At 44.9% G+C, this 14,260-nt stretch overlaps 1 protein-coding gene across 4 annotated transcripts in view; it reads right to left on the bottom strand.

The window, feature by feature from the left end:
- Positions 1 to 10,342: 10,342 nt before the first annotated feature.
- The window catches only part of SLC8A3 (solute carrier family 8 member A3), a 172,129-nt gene continuing 168,211 nt past the window's right edge, over positions 10,343 to 14,260 (bottom strand). For all 4 annotated transcript variants that reach the window (XM_081185997.1, XM_081185999.1, XM_081185998.1 and 1 more), the window contains exons 7-8: positions 13,497 to 13,772; positions 10,343 to 11,554 (exon numbers count right to left, since the gene is read on the bottom strand). In XM_081185997.1, the coding sequence (XP_081042123.1) occupies positions 11,178 to 11,554; positions 13,497 to 13,772 (653 nt within the window). In that variant the 3' untranslated portion in view covers positions 10,343 to 11,177. The remainder of the gene's footprint in view (positions 11,555 to 13,496; positions 13,773 to 14,260) is intronic.

The raw sequence follows: 14,260 nt of genomic DNA, 5'->3' as shown, positions 1-14,260 counted from the left end.
CAAGCAGAAGGTCTCTCCAGGTGGGGAATGTCCCCTTGTCTGATAGGGGGTGATATTTGCTACAAAGGTGCTTTTTTTTTTTTTAAATGATATTTATTGGAAAAAAAAATTTTAAAGTTACCAAAAAAAAAACAAAGTAGAAAAAGAAAAAAACAAGCCACTTCCAACCATACATATACAAATTCAAAATAAGAGGAAAAGAAAAACAAAAAAAACAAACAAAAAATACACCACAAACATTTAAAAACATTTAAAAACAAATCCATTATTCTCAACTCCTCAACTATCATTACCCTCTTTCCTTGACCTCCTCCTCCTCCCCTTCCTTGTATCCTGGTTGTTAATTGTCACAGCAAATCCTTTCCATATTTCATAATATTCTGTCATTACATTACCTTAAACTATTTTAATCTTATCTTACTATAAAAAACCTTGAACCTTAAAACTTAAATCTTGTTTTTACCAACTTCTCATAACCATAATATTCTTGCATAATTCTTTAAACATTTTTACTAAAGCCAAGTAATTTCATTCCAACATTTTTCTAACATTCATCAATTTTGTAAAACAGTCCTAGTAGTGAAAAAAGGAAATAAAAACAAATCCAATCTTCACCCAGCGTCCCTTCCTCCTGGTCCCGGGTTTTGTCAGTCCTCATTATCCCATCAATCTGGCGCATTAACCCAAAGGTGCTATTTTTGCATCAACCATACTCCTAGGGCAGTGTACAAACATGCAGAAGACCATGGAAGTATAAAACAAAAAGATTAAGCTATTCAGTTTTTTTTAAAAAAAAACAACCCCTGCTGGTTGAAGATGAGAACTAAGGCTCTCTCATGTTGTCTCAAACTCTACAAAGCTAAAAAATTGGAAGGCTCAGATGCTTCAAGATAACTTGGGGCGTGTGCGTATATATATTTGTATGTGTGTGTATATATATATATATATATATATATATATATATATATATATATATATATATATATATATAAAAATAATCTGTGTGTGTGTGTGTGTGTGTGTGTATAATTTTCTGTTCTACAATTTAAAGCACTCATTTTACATCCTTAAGATATCAATGACTTCCCTTCTTCTCTTTCCATGGTTCATTTTACATATCATAAATCCCTGCATATTTTACAAAAAATACCATTTAGTATTCCATTATTGCATCCATCAAAACTTATTTACACTGTTGAATTTATCTTAATGCTGCCAGCGTTTTCAACTGTACACATATATTCACTAAATGTTTTCCAATCTTCTCTAATCTTTCCAATCTTCTCTTGTTCTCTTATTCTGTAAATTAAGTCTGCAAGCTGCGCATATTCTGTCCACCTAAGTTGCCACTCTTCTTTGCTTGGGACCTCACTCGTTTTTCATTTTTGGGCTAACAAAACACGGGCTGCAGTAGTGGCATACATAACCTTTTTTCACTTGGGACATCTTTGATGGTCCAAGCACGCCAGGTTCCCCATGCGCATTTGGGCCTGAAAGTGTGGCCGCACAGAGAGTAAGCTATAAGCACATACTGTGCAACTGTCCTGACTGATGTCCAGGTGTCTGATTCCATTCCATTCCTGGATGTCCCGTTTTGGCTCTCGCACAGCTAAAAGACGTGTGGTTTCTGGTCCTGTGCTCTAGCATGAGTCCATTGGCTACCACCAGAGCGCGGGACCAAAGTACGCGCACTCACCTTGCGTACGCGCACCACTGACCCCTCTTCCTCTTTCTGAAAGTGGTGCCAGCTTCTGGAAGTATGTCAGCTGGAAAGCTGAGTTGCTGCAGCCCTTGAAAGGACGGCGGTGGGCAAGCACCCGTCAGCAGGAGGGTGTGTTGGCGGGGAGGAGAATGGTGAGCCCTGATGGAGAGAGGGAGCCAAGAGCCAGGGATGGGGCGCTGAGTTAGAGTAGGTGGGGCCAGGGGCATAGCTAGCTGCTCTGGCAACCAGAGTGGCGGGGGTGGGACGATCCGCCCAGGGGGGCAGCACATCGATCTGTGTACAGGGGCACCGCAGCGATCCGCACAGGGGGGTGCCACAGTGAACTGCCCATGGAGTCTGCCTAATGGATGCAAGCCCCACACTGCCATTTCGGGCAGTGCGCGGCCCTGAGCCACCGCATCACGCCCAGGAGAGATGTGTGGCTGAGACGTGCTGCAGGCCAGGCCCCGTGGAAAATGCTACCCCCTGTCGTGCGCCATTTTGTCACCTCGGGGATGACACCTGGGGTGGACCACACACCCCCACCCTCCTTCCTACACCCCTGAGCGGGGCCTCTGTTAAGGTCGTGTCCTGATTTGCATCACTGAGATGTTGGAGGCTATGTAAGCAAGCAGAATTTGTGATATTGCGCAACCAGATTACGCATCATGGGGTCTGCTAAGGCTTCAGCAGTGTGCATGTGTATGGCAGTGGGGGAGGGAGCAGTTGGGGGTGTGTGGTTGTGGTTGCAAAGAGGGTTGCAGCATGGGGCAGGGCGTGTGTGGTGCAGCTGCACTTGGGGTTGGGGCTACACGTGTGGCCTTATTTCTGAGGTTTCTAGCTGTGCCCATGGGCCCCACATGGTTGCCCCCCTTTGTCTAACCACTGTACCACCTTGTCCTATTCCATAACTAAAGGAAAAGGCATTGCACACAGAGGCCACTAGGCGGCTCCCTCTGCAAACATTGTACACCTGGAAGAATGTTCCCTTCAAAATTTAAAAGGTGCGTGCAGCATTTTGGGTGCGTGAACCCTGTCAGCGGAAACCCTGCTCAAGTGCTTCTGCTTGCACAAGGAGACTTTCCTCCCTCCTCTCGCACCCCTGAAATTGGCTCCGGGGGAGTCAAGGGAACCCCAGAACGCATGCAGTGCAAGGGGCTTTATTGTTCCATCTGCCCAGCAGCAATATTTGTGCAGAAGGAATATTTGCAATAGCATGGTGCTGAATTCCTCCCAGCAGTGGCTGCCATGGGTTTCAATGGGTCATGAAAACCTTAGTAGCTCCGATTCAGTAAATACAGTTACTTAACGTGAATAGGAGAATTGTGCATCCACTTTTAGTTGATCAGCCGTTTTCTCTCTTTTCTTTTTTCTTAAACCACACATCATCTCACTTTCAGATTCCACAAGACAGAGGAACTCTATGCTTCACTACAGGATTGGCATGCATTCTTTAAAAGTCTTACCGCTCTCTCCTCAATGCGGAATAGTGATTGTTCTCACACCCTTCTAAGCTTTAACAGTATTGATTTAGGCTTCTTCTGGCAGGGCTCCAGCACCCTCCATAGAACAGCAGAAAAGCTTAACACCATGAACAACAAATGATCAACATTTGATCATTTACTGCCATATTGCTCATTTATTTTTAGTTTCGAAAAGCTGTTCATTAGATGTGTTTTTTATATCCATTATACTTGATGTAAGCATTCAATAAATTCATGGGGTTATTTATTTATTTATTTATTTTTAAAAAAGAAGAAGAAGAAGAAGAAGAGTTTGGATTTGATATCCCGCCTTTCACTCCCCTTCAGGAGTCTCAAAGCGGCTAACAATCTCCTTTCCCTTCCTCCCCCACAACAAACACTCTGTGAGGTGAGTGGGGCTGAGAGACTTCAAAGAAGTGTGACTGGCCCAAGGTCACCCAGCAGCTGCATGTGGAGGAGCGGAGACGCGAACCCGGTTACCCAGATTACGTGACTACCGCTCTTAACCACTACACCACACTGGCTCTCCCCAAAAAACCTGAACAGTTCCCCAGCATGCATTGCCTGTTGAACTTCTTCCTGTTCTGCAATTGCTAAAGGTGAAAGAGCCCCCAGAAAGAAAAACATAACCTGCATGGAAACATTTTTAGGTGACAGCAGGCTCTCCTCTTTTGGATGCTAATGCTTGCTCCAAACTACAGCATTTTCCTCCAGCCTAACGAAAGCAAGCTACGACCAATGCCTGACACGGTCTTCTGTTGGATCTGCGCTGCCACAGCCAGAAGAGGCCTTGCTTTGCAGCAAGCTGGCTGCCTCCGGCACTAGGTGCAAAAATGACGGCTGTAATTAAAAAGTTTCCTGTCTACATAGTGATCTCTGTGTATTAGTAGTGACAAGAGGCTCCCAGCAGGGACGCCTCCCTATGGCAGGCCTGCGCTTGGAGGGGGCCGAAGGAAGAGTCTGCTGTTTTCTTTCAAGCTGGCTAATACAGTCAAAAAGGTTAGTTCTGTCACAGTGAACTGAACTGTGCCATTTCCTAATTAAATTAATTCAAGTGAGCTCCTCAAGCATTGGAAGAAAGGGCATAACTATTTCAGGTGAGGAACAAAAGTGAAGTAGTGCTCCTGGCTAGATTCATGCCAGGAAAGAATTAACAAGAAAAGGTGGAAGCTGCATTCTAGGGAGAGTCTGCCTTTATTAGGCCCTGCATCAGGAAAAATCCTCCTCCTGTTTCAGCTTCTTGGCTGAGGTGGTGCTTAAGGTCACATTACTGCACCTGGGGGTTTCACTGACACATAGTTTTAATTGAGGCCTGACTGCTTAAATACCATCTCCTTCCTCAGAAGAAGAACATGGGCTTGGTTTTCACATAATGCAAAGCTGTGGTTTATAGAACAAACCACTAGCTAACTACTGGCTGTCTCACAGGTGACCAAAGTTGTTACTCAAACACTGGGCTTGTTTCCCATCTATTTTTGCCTGGTGCCTTTGTAATCAGCTGAGCACCTGGGGTGAGGTGACCCAAGAAATGATGGTTAAGGGAAAGTGCTGGCTTTGTACATAACACCAAGCCGGAGTTAAAGCAAACCAAGGTTTGTAAACCAACAATAAAGAATGGCTTCAGGTAGTGGTTTACTGACAGGGGAAAAAAATCATACTGGACAGGGTTAATGCAGAATCCTCAATCATAGTTTAATAAGCCATGGTTTCGTGTTATGAGCGACCAGGCCAAGGCCTATCCAGTGTTTTAGCAGCCACTCAGCAGATGAGCTGGGCTCAAAATCTGTAACTCAGCTGGTGTGTTGTGATCATTTAGGTCCCAAAGTATCTTGTGTGCTGATGCTTATAATGGTCAGGAAAGAATAAATGGCTCTTTGGAATGGTGCCCCCCCATGAATAGAAAGAGAGAGAGAGAGGTTGGGGGGGGGAGTCACATCCTGGGAGGTTTAATGCAGGTGACAGACCAAGAAGTCAATGTTAGAAGCTGGCGGGTGGCTGGTGCATCCTTCCCTCAGCAAGACGAAGAGAGCAGGCTCCTCAAGCGAGGCTCTTTACATAAAATACTTTTCGTTCAGCAGCGTAAACTGTGTTTTAATGAAACATAATGGAGGCACATTGCCTTTAACATCTCAGTAATGGCTTTAATAACTCCCTGAGCTTTCCAAGGCTGTGGACTGAAACCCCAAAAGACTTCAGCCAGGAATGTAGAACAGGAACGGACCTGCTGAAAGTGGCAATTTGGGGCAGCATGAGAACCAATGGGAGTTCCCCCCTTGACTTCAGAGGACTGTGCCACAAAAGCTTTCCCTTGCAGAAACAGAAAGCGGAGAAGAGAATTCAGAGGCTTCATCTCTTCCAGAGAAGTCTCCCCCTGGTTTTTCATAAGTTCAAACTAGGGTTGCCGTATTTCAAAAAGTAAAAACCAGGACACCCCAGAATTGTTGAGATTTATAAAGGAAACCCCCCAAAATTGAAGACTTCCCTAAGATTCAGGACAAAGTGCCACCTTTCAGAAATCCACCCAGGATGTCAGTTCCGCATTTGAAATTTTGTTATTTAAATGTGGGAAAGGGGATAATCTCTTGGGCTGGGACATGAGTGGAGTGGAGCTCCACTTGCAGGATGCTCCCACTGCCATTAGTTGGGTGGGGGACAGGCGAAGGAAGGCAAGCAATTCTTCTGGGTTCTCTCTCCCTTGCAGCCCCTCATTTGCTCTGCAGAAACAGTGAGGGGTAGTAGAGGGACTGTGGAGTGGAAGGTGAATACGAGAGAAGCATATCTCCCTCTTTCCCAGCAGAGCCTTGGCTGGATTGAATGAGCAAAGGAAAGGGACACTTAGTGGAGTTCTAAATATTTTATACTGTTAGAAACCGGTATGATGGCAACACAGGGTTAAAGGCTGACTCTTAGCTTTATGGCCTGCTGCACTAGCGCCACAGGCATGGCTGTTGTGGATTTGTGGCTGTACTGCTCACCAAAGCAGCTGGAGAATAGTACAGAGGGTGAAGAAAGAGCTATGAGGTGAGGGAAGTCCTTTCCCCATCCTTTGGACCACCTGGGAAACTCAGCACTGAAACTGGGTGTGGAGAGCACAGTGGAACTAGACACAAGTGTGGACAGCCTGAGGAGATCCCATCCACTTTGGGCCTGCCCATAAAAAGCAAGTCTACACTGAGAGAATAGCCTATCTGCTGTTTCCAGGAACTCCTCTAGTTGTGAGAATTTTGTGGGTGAGTTGAGAGTTCGATTGCACCTGGGCAAGAACCTGAAGGCTGAGAGGGAGCGTGTGTCAGAAGGAAAATTGATTTATATTGGGGGTTTTTATATATTAGTAACTTTGTATTAATGTAACTGCATTTTTGTAATATTTTGTCTGTTGCTTCTTTTATTGTACCCTTCTCAGAATTCTTTTTAATAAGTGGTATAGAAATTAAATAACCAATCAATCAAAACAAAGACAACACAACGGTTCAGTTTATTTTTCTTGTATTTAATGACTTAAAAAATAAAAGGAAGGAACACTCCACTGATATAGTTGGCCCAGAACAGTTCTTTTCAGTGCGTGTTGAGGGCAGCAAAGTAACCATGAGATGGGCAATGGCACTCCTCCCAGGCAAGGTGATCTTAAGAAAGAAGTGGATGGAAATAATGTATCTGATACCACACAAGGAGACATCATTTAACGGCATTTGCTGTACCCAAGTTAGGTTTATTAACTAGGCATGGGAAGGCAGAGCTAGGCTGGATCAAATAAGAACTCACCTGATGACCTTGAACCGCCCAGGCCAGTGCTCAAATAAGAAAACAAATTAATGACTGGCCACACAGATCATGTGGCCCGAGAGCAGGAAACCAAGACACTTGAGAGACAAAGCAGGTGAGATGATAACAGCTGGACTGAACGTTATGACCTTTCAAGCCTTGCAGAGCTTTCCGGCAGGCAGAAATGAGAAGCTCAGAGGTCACGCCACTCAGCCTTAAGCCCACCTCACAAGGTTAGTGCGAGGATAAAATAAGATCTCAGCTCTTTTAGGGAAGAGCAGGAGGCCCATGTGACAGACGAACCCAAGCACACATATAAACAAGCAACGGTGGGAAAGCGAGCAGTTAAGAAAACAGAGTTGTGGTAGAAAGATAGTTGGAACCAAGGCATTGGAACACCTAGCAGGTGTGAAAGAACATAGTGTTGAATAACAGAGATTATATATGGTTGTGGTAACTCCTGAAACTCTGATTCCCCCTCCCTATCAATAAAATAAAATCCAATTACATTTTTCTTGTTCCAGAAGAGCTGATCATTAGACTGCTAGCTTTCCATTTCTGAAGTCAAGGTTTGGTACAGAGCTCCTTGTAGGGCAGGCACCAAAATATTTATTCATCTAGATTTCTAGCTCCCCCTTCCTCTGAAGCACTAGGACAGGCAAAAGCAAACCAACCAAAACTAGGTCAGAAAAGCACGGCTGATGTTTGGGCTGGAGCTGGGATGCCTGCACAGGGTTACAAGTGGTTCCATAAAAAGGAACCAGCTTTGTGACTTTGGGCGCAGCTCACCACTCTTGTGCCCTCATGCCACTCTCAGGCAGCTCCACAGGGCGGGCACAGGAGACCTTCTCCAGGCCACAGCGCTCTTTCTTCTCATGCGCATCTCCATTGGGATGATCCACTTTTCGCATAGCTTAAGAAACCTAATTTCTTCCTGGAATATAGCCACCTTTAACTAGGGTTTCGTTCTTGGGGTGTGAACCTCCTCGCCCCCTCTTAAGCTAGTTGCCTGCGTGACCAAAGCACACTCATTTCCGTCTTTAAGCTTCTTTCAGAGCAATCCTAAGAATGCCCATTCAGAAGGAAGCCCTATTAAGTTCAGTGGGGTTTGCAGCCTATATCTACATCTATATCTATCTCTCTGTGTGTATCTTTTGTGATAAGGAACTACAAACGTAGTGTGGCATGTATGAAAATTCTCTGTGGTTTCATATGAAAATAAATACTTCATTTTCTTTTCATTCGTTGTCATAACTCTTTAAGAACATTTTGTATTTTCGTATTTAGTAATGCATACCTTTGGCCACTGCAGCTTTCTTCTTGCCATTTTATGCACCTGCCCATGAGTGGGGTGTGTGTGGGGTGCACACACCACTCAAGTCACTCTCTCCCACATACCTATTTTCCCTGCTTTTAAAACTTATTTACTATCACTGATTCACTCTGATAACACACAACAAAGACACTCCTTTTCCTGAAATTCTAGCTACTGACTTCTCTGCACCCCCTTTAATTGGCGCAGTTAGAGCACCTAAGGTTTTTGACAGAAAATCTCATTTTTTAAAAAAATAAAGCGTAACCTCCCCCAATTTCTTGCACTTAAGAAATATGTATATATATATATATGTAAATATATGTGTGTGTGTATAGATATAAGTATAGCTTTTATTACCAACCCAACATTTCATTTGCAACTGTTTATGTAATATTTTTCTTTTTAAAAATTACCATTGGAAATTTAAAGGGTGCTTTTTTAGAATGTTCTTCACATGATGCAACCCCCCCCCCCAAAGAATGTTGACAATTAAGACTACCCCCCTCAATCTAACAAAAACCAGAAGTGTTGGCCCCCAGAGGCCACGAAAGAAAAACAACACAGACCATTAGAATGGGAAATGTCACGTGAGTTGGAAAAATATTGTCAGTACTTCCTTCATAAAAAAGGGGGGGGGGGACCACGTAAACCCTGCCCCTCACACCCAAGGGGATTGGGATTCGCTTTGTTGTGTATACAAGATGTCAGTATACTACAGTAACCAGCCATGTAGCATTATCCATGAGATCATACTCTGTCTCAAAAGAGGTAAGGAAGTCATCTGGCTGGAACACCAAGAAATCACCAAAATAGGTTAATAAAATTGTGTCCTAGATCATGGTGCTTCATAGAACGAGCTTTGCTGCCAGTTTAAGACAACAATGATCATTAGGTAGATCTCCAGATGTTTGGAAACACCCTGGCCTCACTAGGATATAACACAATGAACCACAGTTTAGCATTTTTTGCAGAAGACTGTTCCCCATCCTCTCCTCTGGCATGGCTGTGAGGAGCAAATGGGAAGCAGTAGCTTCTATTTTAAACTAGCTGAGGATTCTTCTTTCAAACTGCACATATTGGTAAGTTTTAACCATGCTTTATCCAAACAAGCCAGGGTCAAAACAGCACCTTAAATTTGGCTTGGTTCCCCCCCTTCCTAAACAACTTACAGTTGTACCTTAGTTGTTTAATGGAATCCAAGGCGCAGCTTCCGATTGACTGCAGGAACTTCTTGCACTCAATCGGAAGCTGCGGAAGCCGTGTCCAATATTCGGCTTCCAAAAAAGTTTGCAAACACTCACTTCTGGGTTTGCTGCGTTTGGGAGCCAAAAAGTTCGAGTTGCAAGGCATTCAAGAACCAAAGTACGACTGTATATTGTGAAACTAATTCTCAGTTTGGGCATAAAGACAAACTGTGTTTAGCTGAAAATGGATGCTTCCAATCTCTCCTCTGCGTCTTCCTTAAAAGAGAAAGGAGTTGTGGGGTGGGGGTGGGGGAGTACATGCCTGAGGCTTGTTCATGTAACATGAAACCATAGTCTAGTATTACATCAAAATGCAGTGTTGGAGCGCTTCCGTTTACAAATGGGATGTTAAAGCAGCCAGCAGATCACCATCCATGAAGCAACCACCTGGCACTGCTCGCCACGAGGGACCACCAGAATTTCATTCCTCCTCCTGTAATGTTTTTATAAGAACAAAGCCAACCCAGGAAGAAAATGCTTGGAAGACTTCGAGCGGCACCTTAAGACCTCGAAGATTTCTTTTCATATGCACCAACAAATGTGAGAAAAAGCAAATTATTTACATCAATTCATTTCCATTTTTTTTCTTTAGAAAAAGAAATATTCTTTCTTTCCTTCCATAAATAGAACAATCTATTGTGATCAAAAAATGAAAAAAAAAATAGAGAGGGGAAAATAACTTGTGCTGTTTTTCCTTGCTCCTGTTTTCCACACTGCAGGCCCCCACCCTCCTGCCCTTGTGTTGGTTTATTTATCTTTCAAAAATGACTGTATATATATATATATATATATATATATATATATATATATATATATATACACACACACAGATCTCTGCAGTGCCAAAAGCTTTAAGTTAATTACACAAAGAGAATTGCCATATTCAAAATATACAAGTTACATACAATAATGTTACAGCTTGTTCTTTCTTTCTTTTTGGTAGCCCAGGCAGGTGACATTCTCCAGCCTTCAATGGTATATTTCCTGCACGTGTCTGTCTGTCTGTGTGTCTGTCTGTCTGTCTGTGTGTTTGCATTTCAAATGCAACAGGCTAGCACTGTAACTCTAAAAGAAAGTGAAAAGAGCGAGCTTTTTCATAGACATTGTTTATGCAATGTAAAAAGAAGAAGAAGAAGAAGGAAAAAGAAAAGCATTTTCATCTCCAGCACTGACACTGGCGTGAGGTTTGGATGTGTTGACCATTTTCAGGCCCTGACTGAGTGCTAAAAAAAGGAAAAATATAGATCAAGTAAGATTTGCCACCCCCAGTTTTTTTGTTTTTTAAAAAACCACCCAAATATCCACCCAAATTATTTATAGGCTTTCCATCTGAATACGTGACATTTGGTAAGGCGGAGGAAGGAATAAAGTTGAGGTCAGCAGCAACGTTTGAACAAATAGGTACTTTGAGAAGCTGCTGGCATTTCTGATTTGACTGGATGGGATCAGCGGCTGGGTTGACATGGTTGGCTTTATTTTAATTGCCAGGGTTTTCCCCCCCTTGTATGAGGATAGTTTTGCCCTTCTTAAAGCCCAGTTGTCCTTCAGTCTGGGCCGTTATGGAATCTTGATTGATAGCTGTCAGTCCTGGTTTGACAACGCTTTGAGGACTGGCATCCAATGAGGTAACGAAGGAGGGGGAAAGCCCTCCCTTCTTCCAGCTCCGTGGCTTAGAACCCTTTGATGTAGCAATAGGCCTCCAGGGTGGCAAACAGAATGTACAGGAGCCACAAGCTCACAAAGAGCAAAGTTGTGGCAAGTCTGCACCCTTTGGGGCCCCCCAGTTCCCCTCCAAGGTGAGGCCGCCTCCGGTACAGCAGGACGCTGACGCAGACGAAAGCGAAGATGGTGAACAGCGTCACAGAGAAGGCGAGGGTGCCTGCTGACACGTGGAACTCCTCTCCCTGGTAAGCCCAGTAGATGGCGGCCACTGACCACGCCAGTCCAATGCCCAAGAAGACGTTGACGGCATTGCTGCCCGTGACATTGCCAATGGAAGCATCTGCATACACATCCTGGACGGCGGCTGCTTTGCTAGCAAAAGTGTCTGAAAGGGAGAGGTGAAACGAGGGCATGAGGAACAACAGAAAACAGCGGGTGGTGGGTCAGTCATGCTAACTTAGAGCAAGATACTGGCAGACAGAGGATGGAGGTATCTTTTTTTGGGGTGCAAGGAGAAGAGCCGGAAACGTAGGCCCCACTTCAATGAGGTGGTAAACATCCTTGTGTCTGGGCTAGAGAATTTCAGTCTGCAACGAGAACTTGCATAGTGGCGAAGGGATTTCATCTATCTGTTTATTTGTTGTGAGGAGGAGCATTTAGTCGTGTGAACCCCAGCTGCAATCTGAAGTGGTACATCCCAGGTTCAGGTATGACTATCACCTCAGAAGAATCAAGGCTTTACCTGAAGGGTCAATGCATATAATCAGTGGAATATGCATTAATCTAAAAGGTTTAGAAGCCACCTTTTAGAGTAACTACTCACATACAATGGCAACGCATAATATGAAAATCCCAGATTACTGTGAAATGTATTCAAAACATAAAAGGTAAAAAAGGTAAAGGACCCTTGGACAGTTAAGTCTAGTCAAAAGCAACTATGGGGTTGTGGTGCTCATCTTGCTTTCAGGCCAAGAGAGCTGGTGTTTGTTCACAACTTTCTGGATCATGTGGCCAGCATGACTAAACTGCTTCTGGTGCAATGGAACACAGTGAAGGAAACCAGAGTGCACGGAAACACCACAGTGGTAGCTATTTATCTACTTGCACTGGCGTGCTTTCGAACTGCTAGGTTGGCAGGAGCTGGGACAGAGCAACAGGAGCTCACTCTGTTGTGAGGATTCAAACCGTTGAACCATTGGCAAGCCCAAGAGGTTCAGTGGTTTAGACCACAGCACCACCTGCGTCCCTTCTCATTTTCTCATCACCTTCCTCAGTTTCCATTATTGCATTATTCCATTTTTTCAGCCTGGGGAATGCATTCTCTTGTGAGCAATGTTCTAGGGGCTTCATGGTGGTGATGCGCTGAGCCAGAGGGAACAAGCAGCAGACAGGACACTTAACCGTTTTTCGGTAGGTTATATCCCAACCACAAAAATTCAGAGGTTTTCTCTCTCTAGATAAATACCCCACCTGTCACCAGATTTCCCACCCCCACCACTTCCAAGCAAACAAGAGACATTATCAGAGTTCAAGGACAATTTTCAGCCAGGCAAAAAGCACCTGAGGAACAGGGCCAGTGAGGGGTGTGGCCTAGTAAGGGGAGTGGCCTGGAGAATGACCTAAGTGCCAAAGAGAGAGGCCAGAGGGCCACTCTCAGCCACTCACCTCGGGTCCCCTACCCCTCCATTACTGAGTACAGTGGTGCCTCGCAAGACGAAAATAATTCGTTCCGCGAGTCTTTTCGTCTTGCGATGTTTTTCGTCTTGTGAAGCACGGTCCGTCGCAACTGTGCCTCTTCAAGCGGCTTTAAGAAAAAAGCGCAAGACGTTTTCGTCTTGCGAAGCAAGCCCATAGGGAAATTCGTCTAGTGAAGCAACGCAAAACCGAAAAACCCTTTCGTCTAGCGAGTTTTTCGTCTTGCGAGGCATTCGTCTTGCGGGGCACCACTGTATTGTGTGTTAAGAAACCTCTTAACTTCATAGGAAAGTGTTTGTTTTTCATGTAACAAATATGACCATGTCAAGAGGATAAGTTGGTGTGTGGTTACATGATTACTTCTTTTCCCCACAACCCTGCTCCCAAGCGATTTCCATCACTTGTGCTCCCAAACAGCCTGAGAGACTAGGGGGGAACGTGCAGCATTGTGGGGTAGAAAACAAGTTGTGGAATTGCCGCACCAGGAGAGGAGGAAGGCCATGGCAGGCAGGGGAAAAGGGGAGCAGCCTCTGCTGCTGGATCTCCCTAGCATATTCTGCCCCCCCCCCCCGGCACTGGTATGACTGGCCAAACATAGAGAAAGCCAACCATTCGCCCAACAGCCTCCTCACCTGGAACTGAAGTCCCAAAAGCCACAAAGATAACAGCAGTCACTGAATCCTTGAGGCCAATGGTGCAGCCAAAGTGAGAAGCCAAGTCTCCAATGACGGCAGTGAGCATGCCGATGATCAAGATGGACACGACGAAGCAAGCCCAGCCGTTGCAGTACTCGGTGGGTGGGACGCAGGCAAAGAGCACCTTCCAGAAGACCGTCAGGAAGTGCATGACATAGTCAAAGCAGGAGGGCAGGCGCTCTTCTCCAGACTCATCCTCGTCCTCATCACCAGCTGCAGGAAACAGGAAAGAGGAAACCCTGAATTGGTAGTCTCTGTGGGAACCACTCTACATTGAGTGTCACCACTCCACAACGTCACAGGAAGTTCTTGTGGACAATGCTGAGTTCTGGTACTTGCTTTCTACAGCTGCTTTGTTACCCTGACCTTCTGCAGTAGTGGTGGAGAACGTGTTCTCCAGATGTTGCTAGACATTGTCTCTGATCATGCCAGCCGAGGCTGAGGGGTGTTGGAGTCCAACAACTTCTGGAGGGCCAAAGATTGGCTGCCCTTGACCTACATCTTCCTCCTCCACCTGCAGACATGAATAGCCCTTCCTGGACATTAGCCTGCCTTCCTTGCTTGCAGTATTCCAGTCCTACCTTGCTGCTGCCTGACCCTCCCAAAAGGTGCCTCAAAATCTGATCTTGCCATGAATCATTAGACTATGATTCTTGCCGGCAAGAACATTCATGACCTTTAGAAACACAGAAGTAGTGAGT

Source organism: Podarcis bocagei, assembly GCF_964188305.1.
Source record: "Podarcis bocagei genome assembly, chromosome: 1".
NCBI lineage: Eukaryota > Metazoa > Chordata > Lepidosauria > Squamata > Lacertidae > Podarcis > Podarcis bocagei.
This window is presented reverse-complemented; position numbering and strand designations above follow the sequence as displayed.